The sequence below is a fragment of the Aspergillus novofumigatus genome (assembly GCF_002847465.1).
Source record: "Aspergillus novofumigatus IBT 16806 chromosome Unknown P174scaffold_7, whole genome shotgun sequence".
Lineage (NCBI taxonomy): Eukaryota > Fungi > Ascomycota > Eurotiomycetes > Eurotiales > Aspergillaceae > Aspergillus > Aspergillus novofumigatus.
This window is the reverse complement of record NW_020194280.1, coordinates 1,232,582-1,246,880: the sequence shown is the minus strand read 5'-3', so window position 1 is coordinate 1,246,880 and position 14,299 is coordinate 1,232,582. Positions and strand designations below refer to the sequence as shown.

At 51.2% G+C, this 14,299-nt stretch overlaps 6 protein-coding genes across 6 annotated transcripts; 2 read left to right on the top strand and 4 right to left on the bottom strand.

Moving 5' to 3' along the window:
- Positions 1 to 21: 21 nt before the first annotated feature.
- Positions 22 to 1,435, bottom strand: P174DRAFT_394760 (uncharacterized protein; the record flags this gene model as incomplete). The annotated part of the gene is made up of 5 exons (XM_024823644.1): positions 22 to 815; positions 878 to 1,014; positions 1,072 to 1,132; positions 1,185 to 1,304; positions 1,359 to 1,435. Coding segments are annotated over 5 exons (1,024 nt in total), but the record flags the coding sequence as incomplete, so codon positions are not given.
- A 137-nt stretch (positions 1,436 to 1,572) lies between these two features.
- On the top strand, positions 1,573 to 4,553 carry P174DRAFT_453821 (snoRNA-binding rRNA-processing protein NOP14). Its single transcript, XM_024829186.1, has 2 exons — positions 1,573 to 1,896; positions 1,961 to 4,553. Exons 1-2 carry the CDS (start codon positions 1,609 to 1,611, stop codon positions 4,412 to 4,414), a joined length of 2,742 nt encoding a protein of 913 aa, XP_024679519.1. The 5' UTR covers positions 1,573 to 1,608; the 3' UTR covers positions 4,415 to 4,553.
- On the bottom strand, positions 4,521 to 6,770 carry P174DRAFT_278282 (putative triacylglycerol lipase). The gene is made up of 3 exons (XM_024821537.1): positions 6,126 to 6,770; positions 5,725 to 6,063; positions 4,521 to 5,665 (listed from the first exon to the last, which is right to left on the bottom strand). The coding sequence occupies exons 1-3, from the start codon at positions 6,348 to 6,350 to the stop codon at positions 4,628 to 4,630; spliced, it is 1,602 nt and encodes a 533-aa protein (XP_024679518.1). The 5' UTR covers positions 6,351 to 6,770; the 3' UTR covers positions 4,521 to 4,627.
- Positions 6,771 to 7,045: 275 nt separating this feature from the next.
- On the top strand, positions 7,046 to 8,262 carry P174DRAFT_375439 (putative G-patch domain protein; the record flags this gene model as incomplete). The annotated part of the gene is made up of 2 exons (XM_024822624.1): positions 7,046 to 7,168; positions 7,252 to 8,262. 2 exons carry the CDS (start codon positions 7,046 to 7,048, stop codon positions 8,260 to 8,262), a joined length of 1,134 nt encoding a protein of 377 aa, XP_024679517.1.
- A 327-nt stretch (positions 8,263 to 8,589) lies between these two features.
- On the bottom strand, positions 8,590 to 9,402 carry P174DRAFT_463086 (uncharacterized protein; the record flags this gene model as incomplete). The annotated part of the gene is made up of 1 exon (XM_024830215.1): positions 8,590 to 9,402. The coding sequence occupies one exon, from the start codon at positions 9,400 to 9,402 to the stop codon at positions 8,590 to 8,592; it is 813 nt and encodes a 270-aa protein (XP_024679516.1).
- A 1,887-nt stretch (positions 9,403 to 11,289) lies between these two features.
- On the bottom strand, positions 11,290 to 14,192 carry sip5 (Sip5p; the record flags this gene model as incomplete). Its single annotated transcript, XM_024832117.1, has 3 exons — positions 13,394 to 14,192; positions 13,256 to 13,340; positions 11,290 to 13,226 (listed from the first exon to the last, which is right to left on the bottom strand). Exons 1-3 carry the CDS (start codon positions 13,778 to 13,780, stop codon positions 11,290 to 11,292), a joined length of 2,409 nt encoding a protein of 802 aa, XP_024679515.1. The 5' UTR covers positions 13,781 to 14,192.
- Positions 14,193 to 14,299: the final 107 nt, after the last annotated feature.

The window sequence follows — 14,299 nt, the reverse complement described above, 5'->3', positions numbered from 1 at the left end:
GCGAGGCTTGTCCCGAATATGCGAGTTTGTAATATATAGTGCTATCAACAATAAAGGGTATCATGAAGGCATGAGGAAATGAATGATCAAACAAATATGCAGAAAGTTATCATGCAGGATATCCCACAGCGTCTTGAGAAGGATGTCTTCGCCCTCGAAGATTAAGAATATGCGAGCCGTTCACGGTCATTCTGCGATAGGTATTTGAAAGATATCGTCATTGTTTAAAGGATGAACTCCGTCGCTCAACACCATGGCTTCCCTCCTGCGCCTTCTGACGGCTTGTTCTTCTGCGGTTCCCCCGCGAAGCCTTCTCCCTGAAAGGCGCCTCGACCCGGCTGTATCTTCGCCATCGATCATCCATACATCGCTATCTTCTTCATCATCATCATGGTCATTCTCCTCCATCATGCTGCCCATTAGACCATACTTTCTTAGTTGTTTTGTACCATCGGGGTGAGATGATAGCGTGCTGAATATTTCGCTCATGATCGTGTCATCAGACCACCAAGTCTTCATGAGTATCACCACGTCCTGCCTCCGCGACGGCTTTGTCAAAGCACACGGGAATGGGTATTTAGAAAGCCAACGACTGACCACACCAGCTTCCAGCGCAGCAGGAATATTTTCTCGCAGGATCAGATTGAGAATACTGAGGGCTTTTTTCTCGCCCAGCGGTCTCGTTTTCGGCAGGATAGGCGAGTCGGTAGTAGAGGTTTCTTCAACATGCTCCTCAAGGAAATTGCACAAACAATCGACGAGGGCAGTGTAGGTAGAGAGGTCTTTCAGGCGAGAACAGACAGCAGTTCGTGAAACTACATATTGCCACTCAGTCAGTATGCGAGCAGTCTAAAGCATATATCGATGGAGATCGTACGCGCTCTATTAGATAGCAGGAAGTATAGCGCAGTTAGTGCTCTACCTCGTCGCTCTTTATTTTTGCTTGCCAGGTCTTTTAGAAGCAAATCTCGCGTACAGCCTTTTGTAGATCGCTCCGCAATGATGCGCAGTGCCCTAGACGGACCATTAGCCGATGTCAACGCTTCATAATGGAAAGCCGAAGCAGCGTACGCAGCACGAAGGTCGTAACTTGTGCTATCGGACAGCTTTAAAAGAGTATCTAGTTTGAGAGCTGCGATGGAGGTCAGTCACTGGAAAGCCTCTCGTGGCAACGTGCAGCATACCATCCTCTGTGCCCTCACTGATTATCTTGTCTTCCTTTTCGACATGCTTGATCTCCGTCAAATCACTCACTCGGCGGAGATCCGCAGCAATTCCGCGGACGGCAAAGAAGAGAGACACGCCTGATTAGTTAGCTTTCTAGACAAACATCGTGAAGATTAATAAGTAAAACATACCCAGACATAACCAGAGAAATCTATCACTCAGATGAGAAGCCATCTTGCTATGGCAATGCAGGTTCCCAGAGGACATCTGCATGTGAGGAGACAGCGGAGTAGTTCGATGATCTCAAAAGCGGCGCGGCAGAATTTCCCCGACGAAAGCGGTGAGCCTACTTTTTTTGCGGGCAATCATTGAAAAATGCATCGTCCAAAAAATTTCCGGTGGAGTAGCAGGACGCTTTTACTTCAACACCAACACATCACCATGCCGCCTTCGCAGTTGAAACAGTTGAAGACGTCGCTTCGCGAGAGTGGTGTTTTAGCGCCGCAGCAGTCGAAGAAACAAAAGCGCCAGAATGCGAAGGCTGGCGTCAGCGCTCAGAATCGTGTGCAGCGGAATGCCGCTCTGCAAGCAATTCGAGATCGATTTAATCCTTTCGAAATCAAAGTGACGTCCCGGAGCAAGTTTGATGTGACTACTAGAGATGGAGGCTCTAAGCCGGCCACTGGTCTATCAAGGCCCGGAGTGACAAAGTCACTTGGAGAAGAAAAGGTGGGTTGAATGTCGTTCAAAATGTAGATTGCCCGGCAACTAAGTTTTTTTTTCTGTATGACAGAGACGCCAAACGCTTCTCCGGGAAATGGAAAGGAAGAACAAGATTGGTGGTATCGTTGATCGCCGTTTCGGTGAAGACGATCCGACCATGACACCCGAGGAGAGAGCCGCAGCACGGTTTGCCAGAGAAAGTCAGAAGAAACTGCGCAAGGAGTCGATGTTCAATCTGGAAGATGACGATGAAGACGATTTCCAACTCACGCACAAAGGGCAGACGTTAACGCTCGGCGATGACGTCCCTCAAGACGATTTTGAAGAGGATCTACATGGATTGGAGGAGGATCAATCAGACTCAGAAATGCCGCGGAAAAGGAAAAGAATTCTCGATGATGATGAAGAGCTGGAAGATTTTGTCTTTGATGATGAGGATGGAGAGGATCAGCCGGAGAGGAAAAAATCGAAACACGAAGTCATGAAGGAAGTCATCGCCAAGTCGAAGTTCTACAAGCTGGAACGTCAAAAGGCGAAAGAGGAAGACGACGATCTCCGCGAGGAGCTCGATAAAGGACTTCCCGATCTTTTCGACATGCTGCGCGGTGTGAAGCCGCCACCGAAACCGGAGCCTGCAAAGGACGACCTGGAGTCGATGAACCCAGACCGTGCGGCTTTGCTGAAAGGGACAGCGGATAATGACCCCAATAAAGAATATGACCAGCGATTGAAACAATTGACGTTCGACAAGCGTTCTCAGCCAACAGACCGTACCAAGACGGCTGAAGAGAAGGCCGAAGAGGAAGCGCAACGACTCAAGGCCCTTGAGGAAGAGCGTCTTAGAAGAATGCGTGGTGAACAGGAGAGCGACGAAGAGGAGGATGATGATGAAGGAGAAAGCGAAACGGGAGGCGAGGACTCTGACGATGAGTCCATTCCGGACGATGCGGAGGCATTTGGCCTGAAGCAGCCTTCTCCTCAGACAAATGAACGTCTGGAGATGGGAGTCGAAGATGAGGACGACTTTATCATTGACGACGATCTTGTTGAGACGAGGTCAGATGTGAGTCTCTCATTTGACGAAAGCGACGAAGAGGGATCGTCTGAAGAAGAATCGGGGGAGGAAGAAGAGGAAGAAGATGAGCTTATCAATGGGCTTACACTTCCTACCAGCAAATCTGGGGATTTCACAGCAGCAGGCGACGGTGCCCAAAAGACAAGTGAAGGGTTGGCCTACACTTACCCATGTCCCGAAGATCATGAATCTTTCCTTGAAGTCATCAAGGATGTTCCCATGAATGACCTGCCTACTGTCATCCAGCGTATTCGAGCCCTGCACCACCCGCGTCTGCACGCCGACAACAAGACGAAATTAGGGCGCTTCGCTGCTGTCCTTGTCCGTCATGTTGCTTATATGGCTGAGCAACCCGAACATCCTCCTTTCAACGTTCTCGAGGCCATCCTACGTCACATTCACTCTCTGGCCAAGTCCCACCCGGAAAGCGTATGCATGGCGTACAGAAGGTATCTCCGTGAGATTGCGACGGATCGTCCTCTGAACCTGCGCGCTGGAGACCTTGTCATTTTCACAGGCATTGCAACCACCTTTCCAACTTCGGATCACTTCCACGCAATTGCTACGCCTGCCCATTTATGTCTCGCTCGGTATCTGGGTCAAGGAGCTATCAATTCGCTCGGAGACTACGCCACAGGTGCCTACGCCGCCAGCCTCTGTCTCCAGTACCAGACCATTTCGAAGCGGTACATGCCCGAGTTCATCAACTACGTGCTCAATGCCCTCTGTAATCTCTGTCCGACAGAACCGACCAGCAGCCTTGGGTTCTTCCCAGCAAGGGGTTCTCAAGAATCGCTGCGACTGATCCCCTCTAAACAGCTTAACCCACGAAAGCTCCGATTCTGGGATATCGCCACCGCACAGTCCGATCAGCGGGCTCAAGACGAGCTTAAACTTTCTCTTATTCACACATTTGTCACCCTTCTCAATTCCGCGTCCGACCTGTGGGCTGGCAAGTCGGCATTCTTCGAGATCTTCGAGCAGGTGCAGCAAGTGCTCCGCCACGTGAACAGATCCACAAAGGGAAAACTCTCGTCCACAGTCCAGGACAATCTGCAATCGACACTGGACAAACTTGACGCACATCTCTCCCGCGCGCGCGCGACCCGCCGGCCATTGCTGCTGCACAACCACCGCCCGCTGGCGATCAAGACCGCCATCCCCAAGTTCGAGGAGACCTTCAACCCGGACAAGCACTACGACCCCAACCGCGAGCGGGCGGAGCTCAACCGTCTCAAGGCGGAGTTCAAGCGCGAGCGCAAGGGTGCCATGCGCGAGCTGCGCAAGGATGCCAACTTCATTGCCCGCGAGAAGTTGCGCGAGAAGAAGGAGCGCGATGCCGAGTACGAGAAGAAGTACAAGCGGCTCGTGGCGGAGATCCAGAACGAGGAGGGCCGAGAGGCGAATGCGTACGAGCGGGAGAAGAGAAAGCGTCAGGGGAAGTGGTAGGATCGTCCACTCCTCTCATGACATCTTTGATACTCAGGCCGTCTGTGGTTACGGGCTTCTTGGTTTCTCTGGCATCATTATTGTCGAAGGCGTACCAGGCTTCAAGGCTTTATTGTATATACACTTGTCAAATGACAACAAAAGAATTTTCTCCTTTTTCCCTATTGTCCTACCGTAAAACAGACGTCCAGAATTAGTGTACGCCGTCTAGGTCTACTGGCCCAGCGCCGTCCCAATGCTGGTCAGATATCCACACCTCTGCCTTTGGTCAGCCGGGACCCTTTCCATTTTCGTTTGGTTCGTCTTGATGAAAATACGGCTGTACCCTCCCGCATCACCCCAAGTCTTCCATTCGGGACTGCCAGGATGGCGATGAGTATTCGGATTGAATGTCTTAATGAAGCTTGTCCAGTAACCCTGCATGACCGGGACGACCGGAGCGTTTGTAGTGGTGTAAGAAGGAGGGGCGCCCCCGTTCGTGTGCTCGGGCCCCCAAATGGCGTGGACCTCGACTGTATGGGACACACCAGTACCTGAAGCTTGAGCGGCTTCATCTTCCACGGCGTAGTGATAGTTCCAACTCTTGACCCCAGCATCTTCGTAGACGGTCGACATGTCGATGCCAGGACAGATGTAGCGCATCTCTCCGTAAGCGTTGCTTGCAGGTCTCCACCAAACACTAGCGTTTGGGAAAGACTGAGTCTGGTTTTCCTGCAGATACAGTTCATTAATCTTGGCTAGGTGATGAAGCTGGATTTTTGGAAATTGGTTTTGAAGGAACTTGTCGGCTTCCGAGACGCTGGCAACATCTTTCGGGACGAAAACGGTGCCTTCGTTCGTGTCGTCGCCAAAGATGACTGGCACCTTGATAAACTTGCCCTGATGAAAAAGACGATACGTATAGTCGGGTACGAGGTCTTCGTCGACAATCGGTCCGTACATGTACAGCGGTGCCCCTTGCGCTCCAGGGAGTGGCGTGTTGAAATTCTGGCGCTGAAGGCTTGCTGTATCAAGATTGCGCAGACACTCGAGTGTGTCGTTTTCACTCGCACAGCCGGTGCGGATGACCAGGTTGTTATAAGCAAACTGGCTCTCAGCCAATGTAAGCATGGCAGCAAAGCTTTGTGACTCTACAGCTGCAGCGTGGAATAGGCCATCGTTTCTTCCTCCATAGGCTGAGAGCAGCAGTGTGATGGAAGCAGCCCCTGCGCTATCACCGCCGAGGACAACATGATTGGGGTTGCCGCCGAACTGATGACGAAGAGTTAACCACCGAAGCTGAGAAACAGATAGGGTAGAAGACGGCTCACCTTGCTGATATGTTTCTGGACCCATTTGAGAGCCTTGATCTGATCTTTGAGACCGTTATTCAGACTTCCGTCGTTCTGGACCTCCGTGGCAGCCAAGAACCCATAAGGTCCAACTCGGTAGTTGAAGGTAACCACGATGATTTCCGAGCCAGACGCTTCGATCAACCCAGTTCCATTGTAGTTTGCATTTGAATTGGAGTTGAACCCACCACCTTGTATCCAGAAGAACACAGGGAGATTGGACGCATTCCTTGGGGCATACACATCGATGAACAGGCAATCTTCAGATTTACTAGAGCCCACAGGGTATTCCCCAGTTGGGATACAAATGGGGCCGTGCTACGGCCCAGATAATCAGCATGAGAAGCTTACGATGTTTAGGTTTTGAACTGAATATCTACCTTGTTTGCTTCTTGAACACCCTTTGTTGGCAGGGGATCCTGTGGGGCAGCAAATCGCAACTGTCCGACAGGAGGAGCAGCATAACGCATGCCCAGCCACTGTACAACGCCGTTGGAGAGCTCATAGCCTTGATATTGTGTGTACCCAAGATCTACAACAGCCTTCCGCGCGGATGCAGCAGGAAGTAGTAGCAGAACGAAGGCGTAAAGATTGTTCAGGTGCATGTTCTGGCGGCACGCCCTATCGGCATGAAAAGGACAGTAGACAAATGGCTCGAAAGAATACTCCAAGAGTAGGTGATCAAACACTATTTAAGTGATACCTACACCGAAGATAACTGTCGCAGGCCCGAGACTCTGGCCTCAGGTTCTCGGGTCTTCTTCGGCACCAGTCCAACAGACGATCCGGAACCAACATCTTTCCAAGTGATGCCAGCGAATTGTTGAAATAGGGGAGTAAGTTAATCTCAAGTTGGTAAGCTAAGCCACACGATAGCCATTAACGGCGATATAGCCGAAGTACAAACACGGCAGAGAGTCACTATGCCACTGGGAAGAGAAGCGGATCAGCATCTTAACCTATCATCTCCATCATCTCTTCGGAAGTGTGGGGAAAGCCAGACAAACGTGTGGTGCAGAGGTATGAGAAGGGATGGAATAGTAATGAAGATTAGCACGCGGGAAACTCTGGAGAGAGACAAAAAAAGCGCTTCATTTTGGTCGTCATTTTCTTCCCCGCAATCAAGGAAGCCCCCAGTCTCAGCATTTGGCAAATTAACTTTACGCCATCATTTGTAACTATTTTCCTTGGCATACAAATTCCCAACTAGCCTTCGATCTCATCCAGTTACCACTTAATTCCCGGCTGTTCCTCGGCTTTACTTTTGGTCTCCGACAGTCGGCACGGCGCAATCATCACCATGCCCCCTCACCCACACCCCGCGCAAGAAGGAGAGGAGGAGGATGACTACATGTCAATGGTGATCGAGGAGCCACAGCAAAAGGAGACATTTGCTCAGAAAAAGCTCCGCAAGCAGCGAGAGGTCGGTCCCGTTTCTTCGGGGTTTCCCACTCGATAACAACTAGCAGCGCTCGGCCCCAACAGCTAACTTCACCCGCGTCCTAGGCAGAAGCTCGCGCCAAAGTCCCCTCGAAAGCCGAACTGGCCGCCCAAGAAGCCGCCCGTCGAGATGCAGCCCTGTCCAAGAGCACGCTGGACCCCTCCAACAAGGGGTTCCAGATGATGGCCAAACTCGGCTTCAAACCCGGTCAGACTCTAGGAAAGCCGCAGACACCGCCCGCAGATAGTAAGCCCTCAGACGGAGATAGCCAACCCTTGCATGACGATAAAGAGGAACGGATACGATCCGAGCCGCTGAATCTAGTGTTCAAAGAGGGCCGCGGAGGCATTGGGTTGGACAGCGAGAAGAAGCGCAAATTCCGGGAGGAGGCGGAAGAGGCTTTCAAGAAAGTTAAGCAAGAAGAAGGGGATTACAGAGACCGCGTCCGGCAGGAGCGCGAGACGCGACGGACTGAAGCGCAAGTGCACGCGGCGCAAAAGGTAGCGGAGCGATTAGATGCCGAGGCTGAGGGTGAGACTGCGGATGGAGTCGTGGAAACTGCAGAGGCGAGCCAGACGGAGAAGGAGGATAAATCCCCGGATAGGGAGCAGTCCGACAATGAGGGCTTAGTGGAAGATCCGACCGGTGATTCGCGCGCCGCACGCGCCAAGGTGAGGGTCAAGCCCACGTCCCAGATCAATGTCTTGTACAGAGGCTTGGTGCGCGAGCGTGAGGAGAAGGAGCGAGCTCTACAAATGCGCCATGTTCTTCAGACCTCACTCCCGTCGTCATTCTTCCCCAACCCCCGGTTACCTGGGTATGACGATTCTACGCTGGAGCCAGACGACAAAGAAGCACTCGGCTCCGGGAAAGATACGTCTACAATACTGGAACAAGAATTGGAGGAAGAAGACCCGGAACTCGATGAGTTCAACGCGCTGGATCCGAGTGAACGGCTGGCCCGGTTAGTCGTATATCTGCGTGAACGACATCGATACTGCTTTTGGTGCAAGTATCGCTACGAAACTGATGAGATGGAGGGGTGTCCTGGTCTCACTGAAGAAGATCATGATTGACATGTGTTCATATATTGGTAACTCTCCAGAGAGGCCAGAATTTAGATTCTCAGAGATCGAAGCAACTTGGACAATTGTACAGCATACCCTTGAGGAATATCATAGCGAAGAACAGAAACCATCATCCACTCTAGCTCGGGACCACAAAGGTATATAAACAGACTCAAAACTCCCGTCATAACGCATCCAGAGTATAGCATCACATTAGGCAGGCCACTGACCGAAGGGAGCACTGAAAATATACATATATATATATATATAATTCCGAAATTGTCGGTCATACCGACGTCGACGATAGGATTACGATTCATCAACCAACACGTCGCATTAAGAATTTGCAGGCATGGTCTCCATCAATCGAGCCAGCGAGCGATTCGGCACCTTCTGCAAGCTCTGATAGCAGTCCGCGCAGATGCGCAAGCAACAGAAGACACACCTGTAGCGCATCTCCCGGTCAAATTTCTGGCAGGCCATGCACGGCAGCGAGTACCAGACATTGTTGGCTGGCATCATGCTCCGATGCTCCTGGAAACAAGCATAATGTAGTTGGTTCAGTGGCACCGTGACCGGTTCGATCTCAGGAGGGGTGAAAGGCCCATTATTCTCGTCACTCGACACAGAGTCGAGGCGTCCACTGGCACCGTCCAGTTCCGGTTCGTGCTCGGGCTCGGGCTCGGGATCCGGGATGAAGTCTTCTAACGGGTCGCCTGCATCTGGCGGTACTGAGTCTTCGCTGGAAGGGGTCTGTTGAGTCAGGATATGGACTGGTGGTTCATCGCGGGCTCTGGCAGGAGGCGCATAGTTGTGGTTCCGCGCAGCTGAGGGTTCGTTTCTGAATGCTGGGTGGATATCCTCCGGCCCTAGGGATGCCGATGTAGGAGGAAAAGCCGACAGTGGATTCGGAGGCAGTTCCTTGTCATTCTGTGGTCGTGCAGGTCGAATGGGGGCAGAGTCCGTTCGGACGGGGTACTGAGGAGGAGCGACGGGAACTGGAGGCGTAGGAACAGCAGCCGAAGGAGCAGTAGAAACAGAAGCGGGAGCTGGAGCTGGCTCGTGGTCGACGGCTTTCTTAGATTTGAAGGCGGAAAGCGACGGAACTCGCAGTCCACGAGGCCGATTCTCCTTCTGCAGAATGGCCATGGCGTATGAGATTGACGCTGTGCTTCCACCCAGAAATATTAGAATCGATATATTTTCGAGACTGAAGACGTCTGTGGATGATTTGAAGCAATTAGGCAGAAAAAAAAAGCTTTCGGTCAATGCAACCAGACCGATTCTGGAGGGACAGACACTTCAGCAGTGCAGAGGCTGTGGAGAGGTTAGTTTTCTCTTAAGATACCAGAAAGAAGCAAAATGGCGCCAATAAACAAGAGTACGAAGTATCATTCGTGATCATCTGAGTTGGACTACGTAGGTTCTTGGTATTTTGCAATCATTCTTATGGTCCAACCAAGCAGGATTCCGTCGTGGGAAATCCGGGTATCTCGTCAAGAACCATGGACTGGACGTATCCACTCTTAGGGTCTTTAGTTAGTGGTAGGGAATAGTCCTATAACCAGGGCCAGTTGTGACACGCCGGACGGAGATTAGGATGAGCTGAAAATCTAAAAGTGCTCCAATTCTGAGAGTCCATTGGTGTGCTCAACCAGCCGTTTTCGTTATCTATTGATTAGTTTCGGAGTGGAAGAGACGGAAACAAAAGACGCTCAGCCGCTTTCAGAGCAAATGAAGATCCAAGGTAGTCGTTTCTTTTAGGTACAGACATCAAAGGTGATAGATCATATCTTTTTGATCCTCCCTACAGAGTGACGGCCTGCTTCTCTGGCAGGATTCAATAGGTAGGCTGACTAGTTCATGATTATGCAGCGCTAAGGAAGAACCCTTCAAGGCAACCGGAAAAAATCAGGCAGACCAGAAGGCCGGCTTTACAAGATGACGAACTGCCGAAATCCTGCGTATGAGTAAGAACGAGACAAATCCCTCTTCAAATATTTGACGTACTCCTCATAATGATACTAACAATGACTCCCATCAGGTTGTAGATAAACAGACGTAAAACTATCAAACGTCAATCTCTATTACATGTTTTAGGTCCAAGGGGAGCTGTGGGGGCTGTGGATCTCACTGAGGATAATAACAGGGCACTAACAGTAGCAGGAGGAATGCAGGTACCCTTCCATGTATCCTTCTATCTACATCACTGTGATTGATTCTAATGTCAGGCGGTGATCTAACAATCCATAAGAACAAGAATGCTTCTGAAATCACCACTTGTGTGTTTTTTTGATTATGCAGAGCATGCAATCTATACACCCTCTAATACCTGCATTAACGGCATTGAGTGTAACGCCATCTGAAACAATCGATCCATGAAACGATCAAGCCTCCCGATCTACCGAAATTAATTAGGACTCACCAGTCCTTACAATACGCTTGTTGGCAAAAGTTTCTATGATTGATCTGAGAGACTGAGTCTCATTCTGCCTCGGGCCAATGGCCAACAGTTCCCGGCCTAATAGAGAGCTGTCCTCCGCCCTTCGTATGGAAGATCTGTCAAATTACCGACTCTGATAGAATTCTTAACGATCGTGCTTTCATGGTCTATCCAAAGACAGTAAAATATCTGATTTTGCCCTGTCGGAAGAAAGGGCTCGTCCCAAACCACATTGAAGCTCATTTAGCCCTTGGGACCCGTCAAAAACAAAAAACAGCCACGGCCATAAAAACTAGATGCAGTCTCGCTGCCCATCTGCGCTAGTACAGGAACACAATCACATAAAAGGGAAAAGACAGATCTACTGCACTGTATATGTATATAAAAGAGGTCAGCCCGCCGAGAGAATATAATGAAATACGGAGAGAGGGATGAGGTAAAGAGGACAAAAAGTCAAGGAGTAAGTTGGCGATTGTCTCCAACCATAAGTGCTTTCTGGCATGGCTCGCAACTAGCCGGGTCTCTCATCGCCATATATGAGACAATGCCGTGGGAGGCTGGAATGTCCTCGGATGAACCTTTCTAGCACTTCCTCAAGTTGTTGCCTCGGCATTTCGCGTGGCGCTGGTAATCTCCACCGACCGAGTCTCGAGTTCCTTGGGAATCAAGCAGTCCCGATCCTCAGCGACGGTTCCCACAGCTATCGGGTCAGCAGGCGCAGTGGATTGGCCAGGCATCTCATCGGCCACAGGCGTAGCGCTGGAAGCTGACTCCTCGGCGCTCGGTTTTGATGATGTATCTTCAACATGCTCTGCAGTTTCATCGCCTTTGTCTTCATCTCCGATAACAGCAGCTAAGCTGCGGAAGTTGAACAGCGGCTCGGTGGACGAAGCATTGCCATCGTAAGCCCCACTGTGATCTTCTCCCATTGACTCAACAAGTGAGGAGAATGATGAGGATGCACTGGAGACCTGACGCAGATGCGATGGTTTTGGCAGCTCGCGCGGCGAGGGCTGAGCCATCGAAGACTGTGCGCTTGATCCCTGTTCCACGAAGTTTGGGTGCGGGTTGATGGTCATAGAATCAGAGGTGATTTCGGCACTTGACTGCGAGGAAGCAGCGGTAGCAGATGGCGATGCGCGATCCACTTCCTTACCTTTGCCTGGAGATGCATCCTCGCCAGTTATTGAGGAGGAGCTGCTCGTGACCCTTCCAAGTCGGGCATCGGAAGGAACGTCCAAAGCGGAGCTGCTAGCATTGTTGCTGTAGAACCCATGCTTGCGCGCAGCCTTCTCTGCCTTTTTGCTTTCCTTCTCTCGCCGCTTTGCTTCTTTCCTGGCCTCTTTCTCGGCCTTTTTGCGCCTCTCTTCCTCGCTAGCCAAGCTCAGCCTGATCGCTTCCATCATCATCATCTCTTCGAGATCATCAATACGGTTCCGTCTCGAGCTGTTACGAGGCGGTGCTAGATTCCCTGCGCCTTCTTCTGCGGAGTCTGTTTCATGTCCGGGTGCACGTCTGTCAGTCAGAAATGCAAGGGCCTGTAGAGCTGGGGAGCCTGAGCGGCTCGAGGCGCTCGGAGTCTCCGATTGACCAGTTCTCCGCATTACGCCTCTGCGTCCAAGGCTGAAATTTCTGCTTTCATTCCCCGATGCGTTGGAATTCATTAAATATGCAGCCGTGTGCAGAGCCGTGGCCGCGGCGGATCTTCGAGCAGCATGAGCCCGGGCATTCGCTAGTTTTTGAGCCCAATCAGGACGAACTCTGTCTGTCGTGATGACCGTAGGGTCATTGGCAGACAGCGAGGTAGCACGCCGACGGCCCGTCCCTGGAGGCGCATTGGCCGAAGCTAAAGACGACGTCGAGGACACTGGAGAAGCGAAGTTGGGACGAAGTGTAGGATCTGTTGCGTAAACGAGCCCTCTGCGGAACGGTGGAGGAGTGTATGTGACTCCAAATTCGGGTTGTACACAAAATGGACATGCAGCAGGCTCAGACACGAGTTGGCAGTCTTGATTGTCCTGACGGTCGCTCTCCGTGGTGGTGACATTGGGCTCCGCTTCTCCGTGTTCTGGCGGATGTGGGTCGGGCCGCTTAATTTGAACGAAGCATTCTGAACAGATAGGCTGGTCGCAACATCTCGTGCGGTTAAGGTAAGGGGGATAGTATAAGAAGCATATCGGACATTCGGTTGCATCTTTATAAAGATAGGCTTCTATTGGCTGCCCATTGACAAATGGGTCTTTAGGTAGGTGTATCTCTTTAGGCGTCGAATCGATCTGAGAGCCAAGCTTGGACGTGGTGAGTGAAGCCAAGGTTTTCGCCCGGCTTCGAAACAACGGTGAGGTCGAAGTACCGGAAGCTATGGGAGAGACGGGCGTTGGCAGAGAATGCGCTGGGGTTGATGATTGCGAGGCTTCCGACCCGTAGGATTGCGACCTTGACGTAATTGGCACCATCAAGTGTTGAATGCTGGACTCCTTCCCATCTTCAGTCAATTTCGGCGGGTTCTTATATTCCAGCTCCGGGGAATCTCATCTGGTGGCGGTATTGGCAGGCCACGCGCTGCTGCCATCAATTGATGCTCAGTCCACGACTCCGAGAAATCATTCAGTCCTCTCCAAAACGGCGCGAGTCTCCGCTCAATCTGAGTCACGACATCAGTTTAGGTCAAGAATGGGCTGTAGGGGGTGTAGTTACCATCAGTTGCCGAGTCACAGCTTTATTGAAATCCTCAGTGCCCACGTAAACGCCTTGCGTAACCAGATAACCGCCATCGACATGCTCTTCCCTCATACTACGCTCTCGTTCCTTGACCCGAGCTGCCCGCTCCTTTTCTAGCCGACGAGCTTCTCGCTCCTGCTTTGTCTCTCTTCGATGCTCAAGAGTGGCCACATCTCTCTCGGAGCTCCCACCGATTCCAAGGATAGATAGATCTGGCCTACTACCTCGAGACCTGGAACTTTCCGCATGATGCCGGTCGCTGTACGGCGATCTCCCGTGACTGCTAGAGGAACCCCATTGATGACTTCGACGATTGGAAGAACTGAGGGAAGGGCGGGATTCTTTAGTTTGCGAATTACCCATCCTTGCCCTAAACGAGAGCGTGGGTTGTAATGCAGAACAAGCTTGTCAGGATGGTTCGGGATGAACTGCGGCCAACTCGTACTTGAAAGGCGGTTCGACTTCGACGACGCCACGCCAATTATAGGCGAATAGGAAATTTATCAAATGTATCGATGAGTAGTCCTAGCAAGATGAAGCACGGAAGAAGGGAGGTTTCAGTTCTTAGAGCGGGGATGCAACTGATGTGGTGATAATGAACCTGATGTGGCCATGTGAGCGACAGATGTGGCTACTCAGTGCGGCGATGAGATCAGAATGCGGGCTTGAGTTAGCCGCGGGAAGATGGAATACGCCGGATAAGGGAGAGAAGTCGGAGATCTGGTATCAAACTTGGAAACTGAGAAATGTATCGAAAACAAAAAAAAAAAAATAAGAGAAATACTCGATGATAGTGATAGAGTGAGCTTTCAGAAGTGCACGAAGGGACTGAGAAACAGACAAGATTCGGAGAGGGCGGATTGGGCTCCCAAGATAGTTGAA